Source organism: Helianthus annuus, chromosome 2 (genome assembly GCF_002127325.2).
Source record: "Helianthus annuus cultivar XRQ/B chromosome 2, HanXRQr2.0-SUNRISE, whole genome shotgun sequence".
Taxonomy (NCBI): Eukaryota; Viridiplantae; Streptophyta; class Magnoliopsida; order Asterales; family Asteraceae; genus Helianthus; species Helianthus annuus.
The window spans coordinates 17965911-17993331 of NC_035434.2; the positions used below are offsets into that span (position 1 = coordinate 17965911).

At 35.1% G+C, this 27421-nt stretch overlaps 1 protein-coding gene across 1 annotated transcript; it reads left to right on the forward strand.

Annotated features, from left to right (window-relative positions):
* Nucleotides 1–18414: 18414 nt before the first annotated feature.
* On the forward strand, nucleotides 18415–18855 carry LOC118484339 (secreted RxLR effector protein 161-like). Its single transcript, XM_035980375.1, has one exon. It carries the CDS (start codon nucleotides 18415–18417, stop codon nucleotides 18853–18855), a length of 441 nt encoding a protein of 146 aa, XP_035836268.1.
* Nucleotides 18856–27421: the final 8566 nt, after the last annotated feature.

A 27421-nucleotide genomic window follows, 5' to 3' on the forward strand; every position in this document is an offset into this window, starting at 1 on the left:
TGTGTTTATAATTTAATTTTTCGTTATTTAATGTAAAATGTAACATCTAAGTAAGAATTTTCTACACAATTATTGAATTATATATTTTTACATTGTTCAATCCGTGTATCACACAGGTATCTAACCTAGTGTGTGTGTCTCTCTCCCTATATATATATATATATATATATATATATATATATATATATATATATATATATATATATATGTATATATATATATATATATACTAGGTTATAACCCCGTGTATTACACGGGTTGAATAAATGAATTTTATATACCAAATAATAAAACATTATCTTTTTAAAAGCCTCCATTATTGCACGGGTTGAAGAAATGTAATTTTATATATTAAATAATAAAATAAGTTATATCTATAAGAACCATATGTATTGTACGGGTTGAATAAATGTAATATTATATACCAAATAATAAAAAAAATTATATCTTTAAAACCATTGTATTACACGGGTTGAATAATATGTAATATTGTTTACCAAATAATAAAAAAAAGTTATATTTTTAAAAACCCCGTGTATTACATGGGTTGAATAAATATATTTTATATACCAAATAATAAAAAAATATATTTAAAAAAAACTAATGGATTTTTTTATATTTAAAGTAGGATAAGATTGAATATTAATCTGAACTAACGGATTTTTTTATAATGTAGGATAAGATTGAATATTAATCTTTATTTATTTAGTTAATATAAGATTGAAAAATCATATGATTGAATAGGTGGGAGGTTGTATGATGATAAATCGGTTAACCGTACTGAATGATAAAGATAATAGTGATTGTTGAACAAAATAATTAATCGAATTTAACAGAAACATCTGTGACGTTAGGTGGATTTTTTTTAATTATTTGAAAGTTAATATCAACATTGGAATTCGTATGAATTCTTATTAGATTTGATTAAATATTATTGATAATAAAAATTTGTATTAGATTAGATTTTAGATTTGATTAAATATTATTAATAATAAAAATTTGTATTAATTTAGAATTAATATTATTATTATTAGTATTATTAATAATTTTAATCAATTAAATGAGAGAATGACAAGTGTCCCAAAACAGGTTTCTTTTATTATATAGTAAGTATATATATATAGATTATTATATTTTTGATTAATTTGTATAACGTTAAGAGTTATGACAATATGGACAACAAATATAGCTTATTTGAAAATGTATAAGTTTATCATTTGAGATTAACCGATGACGAAGTGTGAACAAAAAATAAAAATTTGTATTAGATTAGATTTTTGATTTGATTAAATATTATTATTAATATTAGTATTATTAATAATTTTAATCAATTAGATGAGAGAATGACAAGTGTCCCAAAACAGGTTTCTTTTATTATATAGTATAGATATACAAAAAAAGAAAACTTAACCATGCGTAATGGATTCACACCCACCGCCACTCCCGCATAGGCATTAATGAGAAAATTTTTGTTTGTATTGTGATTTAAATCACATGTGAAATATTTTGAATGCAAGGATATGACCGTTACCGTCATCTAAACCCATTATTTAACCATTTGATTTAAATCACTGGTGAAGAATTTTGAATGCCAAGGATATGACCGTTGGCAACGTTCATTTAAACCCATTATTTAACCATTCCTAATTTAAATCACTGGTGAAGAATTTTGAATGCCAAGGATGCAACGGTCATTTCATTAAAAAAATTCCTTTTCTTACCTATTTAATCATTCTACACACAACTTTTATACACATTCTATACTCTTATACAATTCTATATACAGCTTCTCCACAAAAAATGCAGGAAGATGTATCCCTATCAAAATCCATACATTCCCGTCTGATCACCCCGACAAGGCCAAACCCGTCAAAAGGCCACCACCTCACAAAACACCCAGATGCCCCGCAAATTATCCAATTAGTTCGGATTTTTCGAAAATGAAAATATTGACATTTCAAATCAAAATCTTTTTAGCATGATACAAAACATGCCGATGTATGTTTTCGGTTTTCAACAAAAGGTCAATAGTTTTCAACCACAGGCTCACACGCAACAACCCACAAGTGTTCCCGGTTCTGACCGGAGGTGGTGCTTGAGACCCCACCAGACAAGGCAGGAGCGTCCCAAACTCGGAAAAGGTCATACAAGAAAAAAAAATCCCTATGACCCAAAGGTTAAGAAAACACATATGGCGTGGTCAACAAATGAAGAATATGCCTTGGCTCGTGCTTGGCTCCACGTATCCAAGAATCCTTTAGTTGGTAAATAATTTTTTATTATTTTTTTTGTTTCCCATCATTAGAATTATTTCTTAATACTTATATTTTTTTTATTGTTTAAAAACAGCTGCACATTATCTTATGTTGAATGAGGATTTAAATGTGTTAGATCCCGGACCTTCTTCAGGTATGCCTTTACTAATGGAAAATGCCAAACTTAGAAAAATATTTTTTAGTGGAGGCCCGTTTTGTATACTTGAGATTGCTTTGTATCGCGCGTTTCTTGATAAGGTTTTTGTTTATGTAAAAGGGAAATTATTGAGGAGCAGTTCAAGTACTCGAAGATCCCACATGTATCAAGGGCTTTGGATGATGAAGAAACTGTAACTGGTAACCAAGATTGGGCGGTTAAAATGAGGGTTGATATTTTCTACTGTGCTAAACTTGGTTGCTCTTCATCCTATAAAAAACAAATGCCTTATAATGCCGTTATTTATAATGCATTTAGACAGAACAAGATTAATGTGGCAGGTAGATGGTGTGGGAAAGTATGGACGTCTAATCGAGTTCATCCTTCAGTAGTAGTAGTAACTGATGATGCTGAAGATCATGATGATGCTGATGACCATGATTATGATGATGATAATAATGACAACCAACAAGAAGATCATCAAATAGTTCATGTCTTTCCTAAGATGAATGTGAATCAAGAAAAACATTTGGTGGTTAGAAAAAGCACAAGGAAGAGAAAGAGGACCTTCAAGGCTATGTTCATGGAAGTAGAAGCGTTACCACCACCATTGTCGCCGGTAGATTCTGAAAATGACAGTGATTATCATCCTTCTAAATACTCAAAAAGAAGGATCAGCAGCATGCCTGCTAGAAAACTTGTAGTCAGGACTAAATCAAATCCAAAAATGAATCGGAATCAAGCAAAGAAAGGCAAGAAAGTGTGTGTTGTTTCAACAAGTGATGAGGAGGAAGGAGTATTCAGTTGCGAAATAGACGGCTGCAACATGAGCTTTGACTGTAACCAAGTTCTAAAAACTCAGGAACGAGATATCTGTCTCGTAGCAGGATGTGAGAAGCAATTCCTTTCATATTATGATGCTCCTTCCTCCTCGTCAGTTGTTGCAACAACACACACTTTCTTGCCTTTCTTTGCTTGATTCTGATTCATTTTTCGCTTTGATTCAGTCTTGACTTCAAGTTTTCTAGCAGGCGTGCTCCTTATCCTTCTTTCTGAGGATTCAGAGGGATGGTAATTACTGTCATCTTCAGAATCTGCAAGCGACAATGGTGGTGGTGACACCTCTACTTCCATGAACATAGCCTTGAAGGTCCTCTTTCTCTTCCTTGTGATTGTTCTAACCACCAAATGTTTTTCTTGATTCACATTCATCTTATGAAAGACATGAACTGTTTGGTGATCTTCTTGTTGGTTGTCATTATTATCATCATCATAATCATGGTCAACTGCATCATCATGATCTTCAACATCATCAGCTACTACTACTACCAAAGGATGAACTCCGTTAGACATCCATACTTTCCCACACCATCTACCTGCCACATTAATCTTGTTCTGTCTAAATGCATTATAAATAACTGCATTATAAGGCATTTGTTTTTTATAGGATGAAGAGCAACAAAATTTAGCATTGTAGAAAGTATCAATCCTCCATTTAACCGCCCAATCTTGGTAAACGTTTGTAGTTTCTTCATCATCCAAAGCCCATTGTATCATGGTCTTATCTTTGTTCTGTAATACCTTTATATGCAACATCAATCCATTTAACATCCGAACTTCCCAATTCTTTTCCCATAACTCTTGCTACATCATTTTTCTCTGGATAATCTGCAAATAGTATACATTTACTTCACAATTTAGATTTTAGACACGTATGTTCTGACTAGAGGTTGTGGTTTTGATCCGTTTACATGTGAATCGGTTGATTCTTGATTCTGGATATGTTTGAACTCTAACATATGGCTAATAATAAAACAAATCAAAAAGGTTCAAAGTAACCCGAAATGTAATTTGAATGCATAGATCCTCCGAAACCATAATTGTCACGTTAGTTACATGTATAAAAGTAAAACATTTTGGTTGCCCACGTAGAGACCTCCCAGGAGGTCACCCATCCTAGTACTACTCCCACCTAAGCACGCGTAATTGTGGAGTTTTCATGTGCTCCACAGCCAACTAAGACCAAAATGCGTTGGTGATTTAATAGGTAGGGAATGTCTTATAAACCAAAAAACTCTCCTGGCCACGACCAATGTAGGATCTGCCTTGGGTGTCACAATGGTCCATGTTAATCTTCTCGGTATCAATATCGGCATCATTACAATCACCCCATCTAAGTCATTTTGGTAATGTCCTATTATCTCAGCATATATGTCCTTCTTGTTGGGAGCTATGGTAACATCATGAATATCTTGGACCTTTTTTCATGTACGATTGAACATGTTCCTTATAAAACCAAAGTTCATATACGTTGTTCTACAATCGTTTCAAAGTATACTCAAATAATGTCTTGCATCATAAAATCATGACTCATTGGAAAAACAGTAGAACAGTTTGGGTAGCATCTTTAGACCATCTATTAAGTATATATTGTTTTTGAAATTCGCTTATGTCCATACTTCTCAAAACATAAAAGATACGTCTGCATAACAACCCAAATTTCTCAAAACATCATGAACAGTAGTTGGTACAATCAAGTTTCCGGAACGGAACGGAACATAACCTGTAGGATCTGAGTTTGTAATACTTGTTAGTTTAAGTAACTAAGGAACAAACAATTTGTAAATTGTAAAAACTGTTTGTTCCTTGAACTTTTATGAATTCAAACATAGTACAATGATTATACAATCTCCCCATAGCATGATGAAAGGCCCCAAAACTGGGCACCCTACAGTTGGGTCACATTACATGTAACCAAAATTTGATTGTGAGGTAGAGTGCTAATGTGTATGAACTACAATGTGATCAATTTGCAAAATGACAATGAACACCGATATTTGTATGAGGAAAAAGCCCTTGATCCTTGATAGATCTCCGGCACAAAAAACCTCGGGTGATCGAAACTACCGATCACCAAGTATATTGAAAAGTAACTAGTAATCAAGTACAACTTCGGAAGACAATGAGCTCAATACAATGAAGACTAGTGTTTGCAGTTTGAGAGAGAGAGAGTGTGTGAGTGTTGTGTGTTCATATGATAGCTTGTATTCTTCCAAAAATGAGCCTTATTATCGCCTATAAAAGAGAAATAACAAGATAACAAACAAAGCGAAAATGTGCAAGTATCCCCATGTTCTCCATAACGGCTATACTTGTTCATGCACGTGCCAATTGAGAGCATATTCTCCAATATACCAACACAGACCAAGTCCAATTCGTTAAAACACTTGCGAATTCAAGTTTATACATAGGATGCAATTGTAAGTTAATATAAGTAATAATAAGGATCCTTGATCCTCAGACTTCCTGTACCATCCATTAAGGATCAGTGATCCCGGCTAAATCTAAGGATATGTGATCAATAGTATTAAAAATTAATCCCCTAACAATTGCCCCTAAATATGGCGGATATGAAACTAATTTTATCTGCCATATTTCCGTTACAATTGGACTAGTCGTTACTCAAGAAATTAGTCGTTACAGTCTCAGTCTCAGTCTAATGACATCACTAATGGGATAGCCTGCAACGATCATTACGCTATATAGGGACAAGATATAGTTTGAAAAACCATTTAAGAACAAGAATTCCCACTTTAAAACCCATTCCGGAAGCTTATCGGGTATTCTCTCTTCTTCTAATCCTTTATTTTCTGTATTCTTCTTCTTCAATCCTACAATGGCCAAGATGGTTACTCGATCCTCCCCAAACAAAAGTCAAGATCTCAATGGTTTACCAAAAAGCCAAAATCTTTTGAAGAATCCTTCCAATGAGTTATGCAGATTCACCGATCCAGAGATGATCGTTTATACACCTGTTTCCCCCTGGGAACAATCTTCCGTCCTTTCGATTCATCCACCAAAAGCGATTATCTCTCACCTGTTTCGGTGTGCTTTACCATACCCTTTCAGATAGGTTATACATACCTATTCCCTGAATTCACCTAGCAATTCTTCACCCTAACTGGCCTGTGCTATAGCCAGGCAATGCCCATGTTATGGAGGGTATTGTACACTATAGAACAGATCATTAGCGACAAAGGATTGGACTTCAATCTCTCTGAACTCTTACACATGTACGCCTTAGCATCAAGCTCCAACTTCTAGAAATTCTGCACAGAGTAATCAATGGAAACGTGAAAAAAAATTGGATACATGAACAACGCCAATGAAAGCATACAACACATTGTGAAATATAAATTTGAAAAAAAACAATGAAACAAGCATAAAAAAAACAAAACGCCATATCTGTTGTATATGTGTTGCATGATTTGCTGGAACAAAATATGAAAACGTCATCAAATATTACTTTGTCGAACAGAATCTACATTAGACGCCATAGATCTGAGAAAGCTTGGAAAGGAGGTAACTACTAATACTAAATCTTTGGAGTTTTATTTGAAACAGATTTAAAATGCGAAATAAGGAGAAAACGTACAAAAGGACAATCGTACCCCTGCATATCATTTAGCGCCCCCTGCCACGTGTTGGGCCAGGATCCGTTCTCACCGTTCTCACACTTTAGGGCATTTTCTCTTGATCTCATTCCTATATATATATATATATATCTGGAGTCATGACGCGAACTTATTTATTTATACATTTAAGTTATCCGTTAAAATCGTACGACGTGAAGAAAGTAAAATGTAAACATAAATGAACATAAATACATAACTGAGAAAGTAACGATATTAACCGCGAAAAGTACAGGTTGTCACATCATCCCCAAGTTGAAAGAAATTTCATTCTGAAATTTAGCAAGTAGTAGCTGATTCGGTTAGTGCGGTTGAGAAATTTCCTAGGGTGCCACACCTGAGCCTTAGTGGCTTCTCTTTCTTTGGTTGCTTGTTGTTGTGTGTTCATACATTGTATTATCAATTAGCAACACTTTTATGCATTTTGACTTGTACCTCTTGCACTCATTTTTTTATGAAGTAAGTGGTTGTATTGTGGGTTATTTTGGATTTGCTCCCTTTGGGTGTTTAAAGGGGTATTTGGCTTTTTCTAGTCTCATTTACGTCAGTTTCGTATGAGTTTCGATTGGAATCGGTTCTCCAATATGTGAATGTTTATAATTACTATGATGTTGCTCCTCATTTGGCTAGGCAACATCTGTTGCAACCATGAAGCACTTCTAAGTATTAGTCAGCTAACGGATTTGTTGCTAACTATTAATATATGTATATATATATACCCACACAGTATTCTTTGTTGTTTGTTATCTAACGTTGGTAAAAAATATGGCTATGATGTTTTGCATACTATCCCGTTGGTTTCTAATTTCGGCTTCGATTTCTAGGAACCTCTCTGAATACCGATTGTCGGACTCAGAGAAAAAAAAAAGACGAATGATGATATCCTCAAGTCTTTCTCTTCCTCCTTGTTGACGTGGTTGGAAGCCTTGTTGCTCATTTCGGGGTTGTTGAAAGTTAGATCGTTGATTTTAATTTTGTTGGCTGATAACTCTCAGTTCCCCGTCAACGGCTCCAAAAACATGACGTGAGCGAGGGTGTGTATATTTTTAATATATTTTTAAGTAATTTTTATTCCTTTATCAAGCTTTAAATTTATAAAACACGATATAACACAATCACTCTCTACAACACGATAGGGCAAGTGCACCCATTGTTGGTGTAGTATAGTGATGGTAAGATACCGAGGTCATCCAAACCACCCTTCTTCTTTGTCTTTATTTAATGAGTTGTGTCTGTGTGGATGCTTCCACGGCCCCGTGTGTCAACGACACGGCCCCTTGGCCAGTGTACTTGCTGTACTATCCAAGATTTGCATATATGGGAGTTGACCACGACCCGTGTCCATGGAACATAGCCCCATGTCTCTTGTCTGCTTCTGTTTGTCTTTTCTTTTCTAGAATCTTGAGTGGGGCATGACCCGTGTTTGTTTTCTGATTTGTTGTTTTTGGTCTTGGGGTTAAGCTCGGAGGGTCGGTATGATGTATCAACTTTCCTTCTTTTGTATTTATGCTGGTTTTTGCCGTTAATTTGTTCCTTTTGTACATTTAAGCTCTTTTAATACTAAAAATCAAAAGTATACAAAGAAACACACTTTTTCCAACATTAGTACTAAAAGGGGTTTCTTTTATATCTTATTTGATGTAATTTATATGTTGCATTTGGTGCATATCAAAAAGCAACCAGTTTGAACATATTTCTGAGCCAGGAAAATATAAATATTTGTCATTCGTATTTTTGTTAACTTAATTCAAATACACTTTATTTTCGGGTGTGTATATTTGTTTTCATTCTTTTCTTAATTGTGTTTATACTACATTATTCTTGGCGATGATGAATACAATGTTTTCTTGGTTTTATGACCAGAATAGCATTAACAAAACAAACGGCTATAATTACTTTGTAAGCACGCACTAATAATTAGATTTTTTTATGTAATTGTTGTTATTTTGATATAGTATAGTGTAATCGATATGTTAATACCTTTTCATTAGCATGTCAACTTCGAACGATGGCTTGGATGTCTTACAAAGGCTTAGTCGGCTTCTTGAAGAGGTTATAGAGTCAGACCAAAGAATTAATAACATACTTAATGAGCAAATGAAAAGAGCTAGCAACATATGCCAAAGACAGGGCGAGCTACAACTTCGATTAGACGCGCTTGTTGCGTGTTATGGTAGGCCTAACGATGTTAAAGAAAAAATAAAATTTGCACGTGTTTGTATGTTAGACAGTTGATTGTAAATTTTGCTACACTAATGTAAACGGTCGACAATGTTAATTGGAAGTTTAAACACACGAATTGAAGCACCGTTTTCGTCATTTGGGGCAGTATTTCTCGAGGTAAGTTTTAATAAATCGACTCGTATTCTCGTTTTGATCAAAATCCATAAAACATCAGTTTGTAATTTGAAAAGAAAACTTAACTCCGTTAAGCTATTTTTAACGGCGGACTATTATCGGCTAAAAGTGGATTAGTTCGGATTCTTGTCGGCCAATAAATGAGTTGGGATTATTATCGGTCAAATTGAGAAAGCTGAGATTATTTAAATCCAATATACCAAAAAGAAATATGCAGTAACACATTTTAATTACCCCCGCCACAACGCGGAGGGGCTCTCATCTAGTTACAACTACTTTTAATTATAAAAATATTTTATAGTTACTTTGTTCATCGACAGTATAAAAATGCCCATACTGTTTACATAAACAACTATGCACTTTTGAAAATTTTACTATCACCTACTAGTTTTATCTTGAAAATCTCATGTATGTTTCCATTATTATATTTTATAAATATTAATAGAAAGTGATGATGAACAGTGGTTTAAGATTTATTTGAAATTGCTTTTCTCAATTTTCATTATTTTTTTCTTATTACTTTAATTGAATTTAATCATATATTTCTCTATGTGATAAAAATGAATGCATACCGGTACCATGTTGTTCAATCGGTTTCGATCCGGTTTGATACGATAGCGACACGTTGTCTGTTTTAACTAAAATATATCAGAATGTTGAAATAAAATAAACATAGATTTTAATATTGTTTTTTTCTAAGTTTCATTATTGTATTGTTTTCTTATTACTTTAATTGATTTTAAATATTTTTTTCTCATTTTTATGACTGCATACCGGTACAATATTGTTCGGCTGCGTTCGATATGGTATGGCAGTGATACATTATTAGTTTATCGAAAGCAGAAAAAATAAATAAATATGGGTTCCGATAAAGATGTTAATTCGGTTTTGATTTGGCTTGGTATGATAGCGGCACGGTATCTGTTTTGGAAAAAAAAATATTTCGCAATCTTGAAATAAAATAAAAATAAAATGCAAACGAACCGAACCGAACTGATCAACATTGGTTCCGGTATCGCTGTTTGTTTTCATTGCTATTTGTTTTTATTGTTTTTTTATAGATATCATGTTTCCCGGTATCATAACGAACCGAGCAAATACTGAGTGAATCCCGGCGCGAAGGAGAATCTCACAAGTGTGTACTTACAATTGAAAGTTCCGTGTATAGTACTTTTAAATGATTGGATGAATTGTTTTTTTTTTTTTTTGTGTCTTTTTTGTGTTTTTTCTTTTTTTTTATTCTTATCCATCAACTTTTAATATTGACACGTACAACCCAGTTGACTTTTACGTAATGTGTATATCTGGGTATAAAATCAAGTAAATTAAGTTCTGACTTATTTTTATTTTTTGGAAATGAATCAGACTAATTTAATATGTTTTCGTGCTTATTTTTATATACGTTTTTCATTCGGTCTACATTTTGAAATATATTATTTTTGAAAAAAGAGTCAGGTTAATAAAATACATTTTCATTAGTCGGTATAAGTTTGAGTTACTTTACATTTTCACGCCGCCGCAACGCTCCGTACCGTTTTTTAACTTAAAAAACATTATTTTCTTTAGTAATTATTTTCATATGCGTCGGTATAAATTCAAGTTTGTTTAAGTCTTGACGTAAATTTTATCGCAAATAACTCTGGTCAAATATGATACGTTTTTATGCTAAATTTCTATGTACGTATTTCATTGTTCCAACCATAATTACCTGATTTGCAGTTCGCTCCAGGTACGCGATTCGCTAGAGGGGATGTTTCCGTACGAAAGCGGTAGGTTCATTTTGGTACGAACCGGTACAGTGTATCATGGAGTCCGATTCAGAGTACACAAATTTAAAGAGAAATTACAAACTTCATTAATCCAAGTTGCCAAACAGAAAATAGAAATAGAAGATAAAATACTGAAGTATTGAGTTATCCAAATAATTTAAAGTATTAAATGAAACAATATAAATTTAAGTGATATTTAATGTTGATGATAGTATTGTTGATAAAAGAGCAAAAGGAATATTAAATTCTTCATATGATCAACCCAAGAAGAAGGGTGACCCTGCTAGTCTTTTTTCATGTGTTACTTGTGGGTGTCTATGCTTTTCATGTGTAGCCATCGTGCAGCCGTCAAAAACCACTGCACATTATCTCATGTCGAATGAGGATGTAAATGTAATAGATCAAGGGCTTTCTTCAGGTATGCCTTTAATTACTAATGCATAATGTCAAACTCAGAAAAATACATTTCAAGAAGGTCTGTTTTGATAATTACAAGTTTTAAAAGGCCCGAATTGGTACTCACATATAATTACCAACACGGGCCAAGAGTATATTGCCAATCATAATCTGGAGATTATGACTTTTTATGCTTAAGGTTGTTTTTTTGCTGTGTTTCTTGATAAGTTCTTTATTTATGTAAAAGGGAAATTGTTGAAGAGCAGTTCAAGTACTCCAGAACATAAAGACATTCCAGCATTCACTCTTTTGGCTTTGGCTTATGGTGATTCTTCTGACTCTGAAGAAGGATCTGAACCCACCAAGCTTGTTTTGGAATCTAAACATTCTTTAATCGGCTTAAGGCCAATGGATTCATCAGCCTGTGAAAAAGACTCTTCAAGATTGCGTGTTTTTTGTCTTGATCATGCTCATGAATTAGAGCAACGGCTCCGCGCAGTTGGTGGAGTTCATATGTTGCTTCTTTGTCATCAAGGTACATTCTCTTTCATAGAATGGGCTGGATTGAACGTTTTTTACTTGTTTTAATTTTTTAGCCATATGGTTTTTACATGTTTGGTCCATTAGAAATCAAATATAACCAAAATCAACCGACTTATATGTAAATGGATCGAAACTTCAACCTCTAGTTAAAACGTATATGTCTAAATATAAACAATTATTTGCAGATTATCGAGAGATAAATGATGCAGCAAGAGTTATGGGCAAAGAATTGGGAACTTCGTATAATATGTGGACTCTGTTGGAAACCCGATTGCACTTCAGCGGAAGCATTGTTTTGTTTTGGATTCACAGACATAATTATTTTGATAACGTGCAGATGATTAACAAGAACAAGAGGTATGATGGACAATTTCGGTTAATAATGAAACTGTCTTGATACCGGACCTTAATGCCGGAAATTACATATATATATGTGAGATTTGGCGGTTGTTTATGACGGGAATAACTGCCATAAACCGTTTGAACATCCAACCCGCTTATCTCTATGTTCATAAGTCATAATACATATCAAAATGATAAGTTGCATAATAAACATTAACATAATTAAGTTTATATTTCTACCACAACCCCCTAAACTTGATTATACTTGGAGGCATATGCTTGAACGCTCCGGTTCGCTTCATCCACGGCTTTCCTTGCTTCGTTGAAATTAAAATGGCGACGCTTCTTATGCAGATTCCATGAACCTTCCCAGCTATTTCCGGCATAGAGAGCATAGTGCTCCGAAGCAGCATCCTCCAGTGTTGGATCTGCACTCTTACTTCTTCCTTTATCATTGCCTGCCTTTGAGGTTTCACCTTCTTCCATCATCTCTTTAATCTGCACTTTTTCTTTAGTAGATTTAAACTTGTAATAGTAAATCAAGACATCCAAATACATGGCATATATGACTCTAATAAAGTCACCATCTTGATATTCAAAGCCTAAATCTTTCGCTATTGCCGGCCATAAGTTATCAACAGTCACGCTACGGTATCCTCCATCCCTCTCAACCATCACATACAACCCGAGCAAGTTTATCTTTCTCCCATCAGTTAATAGAGGAGGAATTGATCTTGATGTTATACCTATCTTTTCTTTTAAGAACCAACCCACCATTTCTTCAAACTTCAATTCGAGATCATATTTGTATTTGAATATGAATTCCCAATCATCAATCATGTCGAGCGGTGTTTTACAATCAGTAAATTCATGAAATTCGAGTGCTCTAATGATCATACGAGTCCAGTCATTCTCGTTTTCATTTGAAACATTTAGTGTTTCAAAATATGAATTCAAGTAGTTTTATTTGAATTCATCATCTACAGAACATAGAGATTGTAACTTTCGTTTTTCACACAATCCTAATTCTTCTTCCTTTGACAACCCACTAACTTCACTTACAGTATTTGTAACCGGGGATGAGAACATGGGGTAAATCTTGCACATATCACCGGATTTCTTGACATTAAACCCTTGAAGGGTTATTTGATCAAGACTTAGAACATTACGTTCAAGATCCGGTGAATAGAATACGCTATGTATTCTCATCGTGTCGTTCCCAGTTTTTATTTCTACATTTCCTACCCCTCTTATGAACATGAAATTATTCATTCCAGTTCTTGTTTCCACACCCATCACATGTTTCACTCTCTTGAAGACATTCAGATTACCACTAAAATGATGATCAAACGTCGGATTTACGTACCAGATGTCGGACCATAATCCGCCTTCAGTGCCTGCCTGTAACAATCATCTCGTTCTGGCAGTGTACATCTCTTTCTTGCCTTTTCGTTCCAGAATTTATCGCCTGCTTCAACAATTGTGTCACTTCATCGTTTTCTTTGACTTTGCAATTGTAAATTTGATGGCCTGGAGAATGACAATAGTAGCAGAGTTTTATGCGAGGGATTCGTCAGTCTTTTTCATTCTGTTCATTAGTGCAGTGTTGGCATGGTAAAGTGGTTGAATTGGGTTTGATTTCTGCACGTTTATCAGACATGCCTCTGATACCACTATGTTGGAAACCCGATTGCACTTCAGCGGAAGCATTGTTTTGTTTTGGATTCACAGACATAATTATTTTGATAACGTGCAGATGACTAACAAGAACAAGAGGTATGATGGACAATTTCGGTTAATAATGAAACTGTCTTGATACCGGACCTTAATGCCGGAAATTACATATATATATGTGAGATTTGGCGGTTGTTTATGGCGGGAATAACTGCCATAAACCGTTTGAACATCCAACCCGCTTATCTCTATGTTCATAAGTCATAATACATATCGAAATGATAAGTTGCATAATAAACATTAACATAATTAAGTTTATATCTCTAACAGACTCATGTTAAATATAAAGCAATTACTGAACAAGAAAAGACGATGATACAATGGGCTTTAGATGATGAAGAAACTGCAACTGGTAACCAAGATTGGGCTGTTAAAATGGGGATTGATATTTTCTACAGTGCTAAACTTGGTTGTTCTTCATCCTATAAAAAACAAATGCCTTATAATGCAGTTATTTATAATGCATTTAGACAAGATTATCCATCCGATGACCAATTAGGGAGGCAGAAAAAGATTACTGTGGCGGGTAGATGGTGTGGGAAAGTATGGATCTCTAATCAAGTTCATCCTTTGTTATTAGTAAGAGATGATGATCATGATGCTACTGCTGATGATGATGATGATGATGATCATAATGACAACCAACAAGAAGATCAACAAGCAGCTGTTCATGTCTTTCCTAAGATGTGTTAGACAAGTATAGTTAATTATATAAGCTAGATATAATACATGATTATGTTACTTATTAGATTAGATATTAGTTAGGCTTATATGGCTTATTTATTATTTGGGGCGGTTATCATATGTGAACCCCGGATACATACATATACATTCAGATGTATCATTTTCAAGTTTTATCAATTCATTTTAAGAACAGAAACAGATCTGGTAGAACCCTAATTCCATTCGTATACTACAAGGAATTCCAACATAGTGGTATCAGAGCCACAACGATCCGAACATTGTTTCAATTCAAACAACTGCATTCACGAAGAATCAAACGAAGATGAATCAAACACAGGGAATTCAAACCCAAATTCCTAAACTTACTGGACAGAATTATTACCACTGGCATATTCAAATGAAAGTGTTACTCGAATCACAAGAATTATGGAGCATCGTTGAAGATGGATATCAAGAGTTGGGAAATAATCCAACGAATGAAGCCAATACTGCATACCAAGAGTCAATCAAAAAAGATAAACGCGCTCTGCACATAATATTTCAATAGGTAAATGATACCGTATTCGAGAGGATCGCTATGGCAAATTCATCAAAGGTGGCCTGGAATAGTCTACACAAATCATACAGTGGAGAAAATCGAGTAAAAACTATAAGACTTCAAACTCTTAGATGTGAATTTGATGCGTTGAATATGAAAGATGGGGAATCTGTTGAAGAATACTTTAATAGAATAACCCTAATAGTGAATCAGTTAAGAATGAATGAAGAAAAGATCAGTGAACAACGAATTGTAGAAAAGATTCTATGTAGTATGACTCGAAATTTTGAGTCGGTTGTAATCACTGTAGAGGAAACTAAGAATCTAGAAGATATTTCCACCGAAGAGTTAATGGGAATCCTGCAATCCCATGAGTTACGAATGAAAAGATATGAAGACCCTCCGATTGAACATGCATTTCAAATTCAAAATACTAATCAAGACAGATTTCGACAAAATCGAAACAGTGGAGTAGGAAGAGGACGTGGTAGATATCGGGATCGATATTTAAGTTCCATTAGATGCTATAACTGTAAAAAACTAGGCCACACCGCCAAGTTTTGCAAACAGAAAGAGGAGAATGGAAGTGCGGATAACATGTTAATTCATCAAGAAGATGAACCGGATGGAAAAGAAACAGATGACTCGATGTTTATGATTCTGAATGTAGAAGAGACAGTTAAAGATGATCACTGGTATTTAGACAGTGGTTGTAGCAACCACGTGACAGGAAACAGAGACTTATTCATAAAATTGGATGAGTCAATAAGAAAGGAAGTACGAACGGGAGATGACAAGAAATTAGAAGTTTTAGGCAGTGGGGAGGTCATGATTACAATACAGGGGCGAAGCAAAAGGATACTAAACGTGTTTTATTTCAAAGGTTTAAGACACAATCTTCTGAGCGTGGGACAACTCATAAAAAAGGGTTACATGGTTAAGTTTCAAAAGGATAAATGCATTATAAAGGATGCTAGCAATGAAACCTTGGGTATCATAAGGATGACAAATAACAAAATGTTTCCTCTTAATCCTGAAAAGGATTTGACACTAGCATTGACCATGACTACCAAGGAAACCTCTACACTCTGGCATAAGAGGTATGGACATGTAAATCTAGATACACTAGCAGAAATGGGAAACAAAGATTTAGTATATGGGTTGCCAAAGATTTCGAGAGACATAAGCATATGTGAAGGATGTGTATCAGGCAAGCAAGCGAGGAAAGGTTTTCCAAATAAATCCAAGTGGCAAGCAACTAAACCACTTCAACTTATTCATTCGGACATATGTGGTCCGATGAGAACGGAGTCCATCGGTGGATGCAGGTACTTTATCACCTTCATTGACGACTACTCTAGAAAAACTTGGGTTTATTTTCTTAAACTCAAGTCCGAGGCATTGAATTACTTTAAATTATTCAAAGCATTGACCGAAAATCAATCGGATCACATGGTAAAAACATTAAGAACAGATCGTGGAGGAGAATATTGTGGAAAAGTATTTCAAGATTATTTGAAAGAAAATGGGATTCATCATCAACTCACCAACAGTTATACACCCCAACAAAACTGGGTAGCGGAGAGAAAAAATAGAACAATAATGGAGTTAAGTCGAAGTATGTTGAGCATGAAGAAATTGCCAAACAAATTCTGGGCAGAAGCAATAGCCTGTACCACATACATACTGAATCGAACGGTCACGAAGACTAGACCAAATACAACTCCGTTTGAAACATGGAATGGAAGAAAACCTAATGTAGAGCACTTCAAAGTTTTCGGTAGTGTAGCCTATGTTCACATACCCAAGCAGCAGTGGAATAAATTAGATGATAAAACGGAGAAGATGATATTTGTTGGGTACAGTGAAAATAGTAAAGGATATAAGCTGTTTAATCCTTTAACTAACAAGATTACCATAAGCAGAGATGTAATCTTTGATGAAAATAAAAGGTGGGTCATTAACAATGAATCAAACGAGATTCCGCACATGATAATAGAGGATAATGCAGGATCAACAAGTCAAAGTATAAATGATCAGAATTCTACCAATGATCATCATGAATCGGATCCTGTTCAACATGAAAGCATGACAGACAATGTAGAAGTGAACTCCGGGCTAACTGATTCTCAACAAACACAACAACATCAAGATGACAGTGAATTAGATCCTACATCAAGTCAAAATCAGCGTGACGAAGAAACCTCCTCCACTGACTCTGAAAATGAAATGATTCGTACAAGAAATATCAACAGTATTTATAGAGACACGAGGGCTCTAACCAATGAAGAAATACTACAAAAGTATAATGAAAATCAAGTGATCAACTTTGTACTTTATGCTAGTACTGATCCCACCACCTACGAGGAAGCTAGTAAAGATGTGAAATGGATTGAAGCAATGGATAAGGAAATGGAATCAATTTACAAACATCAAACCTGGGATCTGGTTGATCCTCCAAAAAATCAGAAACCCATAGGGGTTAAATGGATCTACAAGACAAAGTATGATGAGAAAGGAAATGTAGATAAATACAAAGCAAGATTGGTGGTAAAAGGGTATAAACAAAAATTTGGGATCGATTATCAAGAGGTATTTGCACCCGTGATTAGATTCGAGACAGTGCGTCTAGTACTGGCACTCGCGGCTCAAAATGAATGGTATTCACATCAAATGGATGTAAAAACAGCATTCTTGAATGGAAAACTGAAGGAACAAGTCTATATAGACCAACCACAAGGTTATATCAAACCGGGAGAGGAAACTAAGGTATGTCATCTCAACGAGCTCTATATGGTTTAAAACAGGCACCAAGAGCTTGGTACAGCAGAATAGATACGTACTTCATACACCACGAGTTTAGAAAATGCACATATGAGCATACCTTATACACTAAAGACACCAAAGAAGGAAAATTGGTGATATATTTATATGTAGATGATTTAATCATAGCTAGTAATTCTATGAAGTTAATTTCTGAGTTCAAAGATGAAATGAAAAAGGAATTCGAGATGACTGATATGGGAAAACTGCATTATTTTCTTGGCATGGAAGTCTCATATGAAGATGAAGATGGCAATATAATCTTATCTCAAAGGAAAGGAAATACATGAGAAATTTGCTTGAAAAATACAGAATGAGTCAGTGCAATACTGTTTCAACACCGATGGAATACGGGATAAAATTGTCAAAGGATGATCCGAAAGAGTTCATAGATGAAAGTATGTATAGAAGTCTTGTAGGAAGTCTAATGTATTTGACAAATACTAGACCGGACATTATGTTCGCAGTGAGTAAAATAAGTAGGTTTATGGAAACTCCTAAAAGAAGTCACTGGGAAGCAGCTAAACGCATACTCAAATATGTTAAAGGAACTCTCGATCAAGGAATTATATACTCCAAGGGTGGAAAACAGAAACTAGTAGGCTTTAGTGATAGTGACTATGCAGGCAATGTGGATGACAGTAAAAGTACATCAGGATATATTTTCCACCTAGGATCTGGACCTATATCTTGGCAATCAAAGAAACAAAAGGTAGTTGCACTCTCTTCAACGGAGGCAGAATATATGGCTCTAACCCTAGCCGGATGTCAGCTATATGGTTAAAAGGAATTCTAGATGAATTACAAGGAAAGGACAATTATCCAATACCTATCTACTGTGATAATAAGTCCACTATATGTCTGGGTAGAGATCCGGTATATCATGGTAAGAGCAAGCATATACGAGTCAAATATCACTTCATAAGAGACTTGATCAAAAGAGAAGATGTAACAATAATGTTCTGTGCAACCAAAGATTTGGCTGATATCATGACTAAGGCGCTACAACCGAAGGATTTTCTACGTTTAAAGACTCTACTACACATGATGCTCCGATGATCTAGCTTACGGCAGGGTGTTAGACAAGTATAGTTAATTATATAAGCTAGATATAATACATGATTATGTTACTTATTAGACTAGATATTAGTTAGGGTTATATGTCTTATTTATTTATTATTTGGGGCGGTTATCATATGTGAACCCCGGATACATACATATACATTCAGATGTATCATTTTCAAGTTTTATCAATTCATTTTATGAACAGAAACAGATCTGGTAGAACCCTAATTCCATTCGTATACTACAAGGAATTCCAACAAGATGAATGTGAATCATGAAAACCATTTGGTGGTTAGAACAAGCATAAGGAAGAGAAAGAAGGCCTTGAAGGGTATGTTCTTGGAAGTAGAAGCATCACCGCCACCACTGTCGTCTACAGATTCTGAAGATGAAAGTGATTATGATCCCTCCAAATCCTCAAGAAGAATCACGCACAAGCCTGCTAGAAACCTTGAAGTCATGAATAAACAAAAGTCAAAAATGAATCAGAATCAAGCAAAGAAAGGCAAGAAAGTGTCTGTTTTTGCAATTATACAAAGGATGAAATCGATTAGAAATCCATACAAAGCATTGGTGTAGAATATTGGATTTCGAAAGTCCGGTCATGATTTTTTCGTTCAAGATACGCCGTTGATACAAAGGTTAATACTTGGGTTTTTTGTTTATTTTATTGTTATTATGTAGTGCTAACAATATGTCATGTATATATGCATCTTGCATGCATCAAGTACTATGATTTTGGTGGAGGCTTTGGCATTGGTGGTATTAAGTTGGAATTATACACTTAAAATTGATCTTTTTAAATCACACTTTTGAAAATCAAAATTTCTTTTCTGGAGTAATAGATGGGTCTATGATTCGGTAGCCTTAATCCAATGAATACCAAATTCGGTAGTATTCATGTTACCAGCCGCTTAAAAATGTACATTTAAATATTATTATGTCGCCTTAACATATATAAGATGAGTCATATCTAGAAAGAGGTAGTAACTACAGGACAATAAAAAAAGAACAAAATACAGTCACATAAAATGGGAAAAAAAAATGGTCCAACAAACATTCGCTCAGAAAAATGGAAAAAACCGACGTAAAACATGGTGCATGTTTCAATGTTTAAAAAAAATCTATATGTCGCTACGGTTGTCTTCACTCTCTTCTATCCATCAGTACCGGTGCCAGTTCGTCGTCGTACTCGTAATGTTCGTCGTCTTCTTCTATCGACGAATCGTCCTTGGTTGGGTTGCCTTTTTTAAGTGGGCAATTCCTTTTATCGTGCTTCCTTACCCTTTTGCCACAAAAATTGAATTTCCTTCTTTATTGCTTTTTCCTTTGGGCCAATTGGTCTTTTATGCTTGCCCCACCCTTTGTTATGTATTTTCTTCGGTGCCGTACATGAAACCCTCTTCTGGTTTTGCATGCGCAAGAAATTCCTGGTAGACCACAACCTTCTTATTTTATTGCAGGAATATATGGAATCTCAACAAAGATCTTATCTTTTAATGCTTGTACTTGAGCATCGAATACTTTTAAACGGTTTGGTTTAATTTCGATGTTAGTTAATAAACTCAACTCTATCACGAAAGTCCATACTTACTACCGAACTAGTTGCCGGGGTGGCAACGGGGTATTAGTTGATTGCGCTATTAGGCTTGACAACCTCACACCATACCTCGGAGGACGGGCGTGAACTAATGACCTTAACCACATGGCCAATGTTGATAGGCATTGATGAGGGCAAACAAACAAACATCACTTCGATATCGAGTTTATAATTAGCATGTCTTTAAACTAAGCATTTACCAAATTTGCGTTAAACAAAACTGTGAACTCGCCAGCTTTATGGCTATGCTGATACGCTTTTTCCGCATGCTTGCACGTGATTAGATGTCTTCATGAAACAGAGCTTGCAATCGGAGGAGCTATGGATGTTATGGGTCGTGCCATTATTAACATATCTGATGTTATGCTATGTTTTGCGAACAAGTTACTTTCAAATACTTAGAATAATTTCAAATGCTTCCGTTGAACGTATTTTGTTTTAACTAGATGTTTTGAATTACACTTTTCACGTTGAATGGGATTTCGAATTTATTATATTACTGTTTGTTCAATTTTATTGGTGGCTAGATCCTGGTACATCACACGCCTCGCGGTGGTTTCCGCATGTGGTATTTTGAGGGTGTGACAATAGGTGTTATTTTACCAAACCACGGGGACCATCCGGGCATTTTACTCTTATATTTATCTAATGTTTGAATTTTGTTATATTTGTGATTTAAATGCGAAATTTATTTTTAGTTTAAAAAAATGGTTCTAGGGTAGTGTTACTAATTAAGGTGTTGTACCAAGTTTTACGTCCAGAACCTGCTGAATGATTGTTGTTTAAGATATCTATAGTACGCTTTCTGGGGCTATGGAAACATTTGTGGAGCAAACATCGCCATGAAGAAGAATATCAAAGGTACTGTTTTTGGTCTCATCAGTTTTAAAGGGGTTCAATACATGATTATTTTAGAGAAACGACTCCGTTCTATAAAGATTAGGAAAAATAAACTGGTGGTTAACGTAGATAGGTTCACTGCGAGGCCGAATGAACAACCTAGAAGATCGGAGAATTAAAAACACCCTTTTGAATTTCCTAAAATGTTTGCTCAGAGAACGAATGATGTTGGGCCTTCCTGAAATGGTGGAAATTATTCCGTCGATGCTCTGATGAATAATATCGTTTCGGCGGTTGAAAAGAATGTTATTATTGTGGACCCTACAACTAATGCATTCGCCGGTTAGCACGAAAGAGCATTGGTCGGGAGGAAGTGTGGATTTTACAGTTCTTAGAACATTTAATGTTCTACGTCTGGAAGCAAGTTTCTCGAATGTGTCTATTCAACATCTCAGAGGACCCAAAGTTTGGTTGCTCTAGATTTCATGGAGAGAATGGAAACATGGTTCTAGCACTTAGAATCATGGGAAGGTCAGTCTTTAACTTATGAGCGTACTGTGTTGAAGATTCATGGGGTCCCCCTTCACCGTATGCATATATCAGTCATCGAGTCAATCCGGGATCGTTTTAATTTATTCAACCATCTCAATTCTTGTGGGATGATGGTGATCCATATTTTGATTGCATTAGAGTTTTGATTGGGGACGTGAAAAAGTTAATGAATTGGTCACGTAAAAATAGAACAACAAATCTTTCAAAATTTGGGTCTCTAAAGAACCCGGTGAATGGATGTCATTTGTTTAAGTAAGGTGGATCATTCATCCCTACATTCAGATCACGATATCGGCTCTTCATTAGATGAATCTGCGAATTTATCGCATCAAGAGTCTATATGTCACACCCCAACCGATGGCGGAAACATCAAGATGGGATGAAATAGATTGCTTGAGACTTCATAACTTGCTAATCGTGAGAATAATCTAAATAACAATATTTCATTTCATTCTAAAAAGGAAGTACATAGTCTTGAAAGGTAAAAAAAAATACAACAAGACAATTTCAACATAGTGAAACAAAGGAAATACATAACATAAAAATTTGGGTGCATATCTAGTTCACCCTAACCAATTTCTTCACGTCAACAAGGCTAATTTCCAGCAACATGTATTAAAATAATTTGTCAACACATAACGGTCGGTGAGCATACATGTTTGGTTTACATAGCATATCATAAAAATCTCAAATTGAACATGGCTAAATGTATACTAAGTTGAAGTTAGCATGCATAGCTATAGGTCAAACCCTTGTGTCCACTAAATATTGTGTGAACCCTCGTCACCAAAGTGAACAAGACTATAAAAGTTGATTGAATACTTAACAATACCCAACAAACGGGTGGTATGCTACTCTTATAGCGCTATAATTATTAAGGTGGACAAGCTAAGTAAATGACAAATAGAGTGCATTAAAGCGTAAGATGGGCCAAGTATACTCATGGTTTGCCAAAGCTTCCAAATGTGAGTTGATATGAATGGGATGGTTGGAACACCGAAGTTACCCTACAATGGGAATCGAAGGTGTGTGAGTCAATGGAGTTTGATTATGAGTTAGATTTGGAAATGGAGAATTATAACAAGAAAGTATGATTTTGGATGAAAATTAATCTTGTCTAGACACTCGTTCGAACACTAGGTAGTAGTGTGTTTTCATGGGTACCAAATCACCCATTAGAATTCGAAATGAGGAATCAAGAACTAGGATGATGAACACCATAACTCATAACTTTCAACCATGAATTAGTTGAAGTTAGGGTTCGGTTTTGTACATATATTACATATATTTGTTAGTATAGCTAGTTATGTATGGTCATGTACGGAGGTAGGATGAATTCCATCCATTTAACCTCATTATTAGGATTCACCAAAGCACAAAATCATAAATTTAATTGATGATTTCGGTTGGCCGTGAATATAAAATCTCTTAATTCACCAAGACAACCAAGTGAGTAAACTAGACGAGTGCATTTCAAACATGGATAGTGTTTGAAGACTTGGTGTAGTTCGTTCACTTTGTTTTCTTGAAAATTGTTTGGTAACTTAGAATGACATAATAAACTGACTAAGTATGCAAGTGAGGAGGTGGAATCATAGCTGGAAGCCCAAGCTTCCAATGTTCACACCTTGAAGGTTGAGGACTTGGATAGTTTCAACACTTTTGTAGGTCACTTGAGACCTTTGGGGCAACAAGAAATTGAGGTTATGAACCTTTAAGTTTCTGATTTCATACCTCAACTCAAGTCGGCTAACAATGGATTTATTGGCAACTTGGTTTGGTGCATAGAAATATAAGAAACAAGTAAGTATGAACATTGTTTTGAAAGTTGTAAAAAACCAGAAAATAAATCCTACTTTGGACCTTAAATATGGTGATGTTCCAACTTAGTTTACCATGGTAAACTTGTGGAAACATTCCTAAAGGTTTTCCAAGTGCAATGGAAGAAGAAAACAAGAAGAAATGAAGAAGGAAGTGAGTTGAAAGCTCACTTGAACACTTGAAACTTTCTTCCTAACTTAGAGAATATCTTGGTGATTTTGGAGTGTTTGAGAGTGATAAGGAGTTGTGGAAAGTGAAAACATGTTAGAGGAGGCTTGGTTTTATAGTGGTAAATTAGGGTTTATGTTTTAAAGAGTTAGAAGATGATTAGAGATAAAAAGAGGTGGAAAAGGGTGAAACCCGGTTGGTTGGAAAATCCTGCTGCAGAGTGACTGACCCTGGTTGTGTGGCGCGACCATCCAAGGTTTCTCCTGTCGTGTGGCGCGACGGGCTGCTTTTTCCAAAACTTTTGTTTTTGTTCACTTTTGGCCCCTGCACTTGATTGTTAGGTTATTTTATGCCATAAACTTGTATTCTAACTTGTTTTTAGGTATTCAAGGTGTATTTGAATATGGTATAAGTATGATGCATGCATGGTTGATGTTTTGATACTATTCGAACTCTAGTTTTTATGTATAAACGCGTATTTGTTTATTGATTGAATAACAATTAAGTATGAAACTAACCTGTATATACAAACATGAATTTCCATTATGATCGAAGTATTGGATTACAAATGTGGAAATGAAATACGAATTATAAGTTTCCAAAATTAGAAAGTACAAAATACGGAACGTTACACTATACACTTTGATGAACATGCTATGAAAGTTGATATTCTTATTGTTGACATTAATCCGGCCGAAGTGGTTACCGGAGCAATCAATTCTTTTGGTGACTGTCCAAACAGCCTAAAATGTGAACAGGGCTCATAACAAAATCCCAACGGCTTCGGAAAGTGAACCGGTGGAGGCAGTTAAGGAAAAAGTGGTAATGGACTTTGGGAACTGGGAAAATTTTAATGCGCATATTAGCAACATTAATTCTTTAGAAAATATCTCGGATCGAAGGAACAAATGTCATATCTTTATTGCCAAAACCTAGAAATCCCTCTCTATAGCCCAATCCCAAAAATCCAATAAACTGGCCCATGAGACAAATAGTGATTCTTTTATTCCAGCCTATTACCATTATGGATCAAGGAAAAGAGCTAGGAGGGTTGAGCGCTTCGACGATCCATTTAGTCTTGATAAGCTTATTTGTTAGGGCCCAAACCTAGTGGAAATCAACTTATCCAAGCCCATTATACCTAATGTCGATTCTCGACCCTTGGATCTCAACATATGTGCTAGCTCCTCGACGACTCATTTTGACCAAACACACCAAGACCAAATTTTGGACATAGGCCCTAGGTCGGACAACGTAGAAAGGATGGCAATCCATCAGGGGGGATCTGAATAAGGGCATTGAAGAAACAGTGGCTTCTGTGGTTTCTGTTGGGGTGAATCTGCGGAATTTTGAACACCATGTTGGGGATTCTATCATCAAGGAAGGGTAAAAAATTATGTTCCAGTGAATTACCTCTTTATAAACATAAAAGGTATTGCCATTATGGCCAAGGCTAATTGGATTAGAAAGATTAGGATCAAGAAGTTTCATTCTTGGCATTTCAAGAATCTTAGATGTCTAGTTTAAATGGTTTCAATCTTTCAAGGTATTGGGGTAACAACAATTTTGGGTTTGATCATGTTGACGCATTAGGTCGCTCCGTGGGTCTAAGCTATGTACGGGATCCTGGTTTTTTTCAAGTTTGAAAGCTCGGTTAAACATTAGAATAATAGCTTTATTAGAGGTTACATTAAGGGCTATCCAAGTATCTGCAACATCTTGAATGTATATGCATTGCAAGTTGTTACAAATAAGAGAATATTATGGGATCAAATTACTATACTCAAGGAAAATTACCCACAAATGTGGATTATGCTTGGCGATGTTTAAGAGAAATAGACAAAAATGTCCCTCATGTGATATCTTCGGGTGTAAGTGGAATGGTGTAAGTGGCTTCCCATGCAATGTAATATCTTTGGGTGGAGGGGATAATTGGGTCGTCTTCCATGTTTTTAAGAGGAATAGAATAATGTTGTCTTTAATGATAAAATGGCCAAGGTGAATGAAGCTATTGAAAGTGTTAAATCCTTGGGCTATCTTTTGTTAAAAAAAATAGGTCTAATTTCAAGTCCCTTCTGTAGGAGTGGATCGAGTTCAATTTCTTGTAATGTTTGTAACTACGGTATAATTATGGTGGTTTTTTGTTGCGTTTTCTCCTCTATTTTGAGGAGTTGTTTATAAAAGTTAACCTTTTGGAAAAAAAAAATAAAGAAAAAAAAAGAATATTTTTGCCGTTCCTAATCGTTCTTCTAACCCATTATTTCCTTTTCTTTTCTTTTTGCGGGCCTTAAGACAGTTTTCTTCCAGCCCCAAAACAATGATGAGTATATATTAAGCCCACTTAAAATTTGTTGATTTTGTTGTTCTTGTAGAAGTCCCGAAACGGGAAAAAAAAATTATTATTTTTGTTTTCTATAATCTTCTCTGATTTAGAAATAATGAACCATAAAAAATGGCTTAAACTTTGACTTGTTGAGTGTTGGCATTTCTTTTATCCACGGTCAACATAACAGTTTTTTCCATAACATAATTTTGTGCTTATATTTACGCATTTATTATGTCACTAAGATGAGAATAAAACTAGGTAAAAGATACCAATCAGTCCATACGGGAAGTACTAGGCCATACAAAATGTTCCGTATTAAATACCATCAATGCATTTTAAGCGCATATGCTGTGGATTAGAGGGAAATTTTGCAGTTAAGCATGTTTCATATGGAAGTAGTGCTAGGATTGCAGACTTCCCAAGAGGATTGACCCCACAATCACCGCTCGCCTTGATTGATATCAGAAAATTTATTAATGTGTCGTTAGTAACTGTGGAGTTTTCTTACTAACCGCCGTCATGGCAATGGTTTTGCTTCGGTTCACTCACTTAGACCAAGCGTAATGGGGCGTTTTCCATAAAATTTTTTGCCCCAAAACGCTCTATAACGCCCTCATCCCCATTACGGGGGGCGTTTTAATTCAAAAAAAATCAATCCGGCGTTTAAATTAAAACGCCAAATGCACAATTAATCCACCAATCAAACGGTAATATTTCCAACGGCTACTTTGACTAATTTTTTTTTTAAATCTATTATATATATATATATAAACAATCAAAACTCATCCATTTTCAACAAAAACAATCTCAAAACCTCTCTAAAAAATCCCACATTTTTTAAAAAAACTTGATGGAGTCTCCTAGTTCTTCATCCATGATAAATTTTTACTACAACGAGTTTTTTGCGGATGGCGATGGTTCGACCGATGAGGAGCTTGAGCAAGAGGCGGTTACGAGTGCATGTCAACTAGCGGTGCG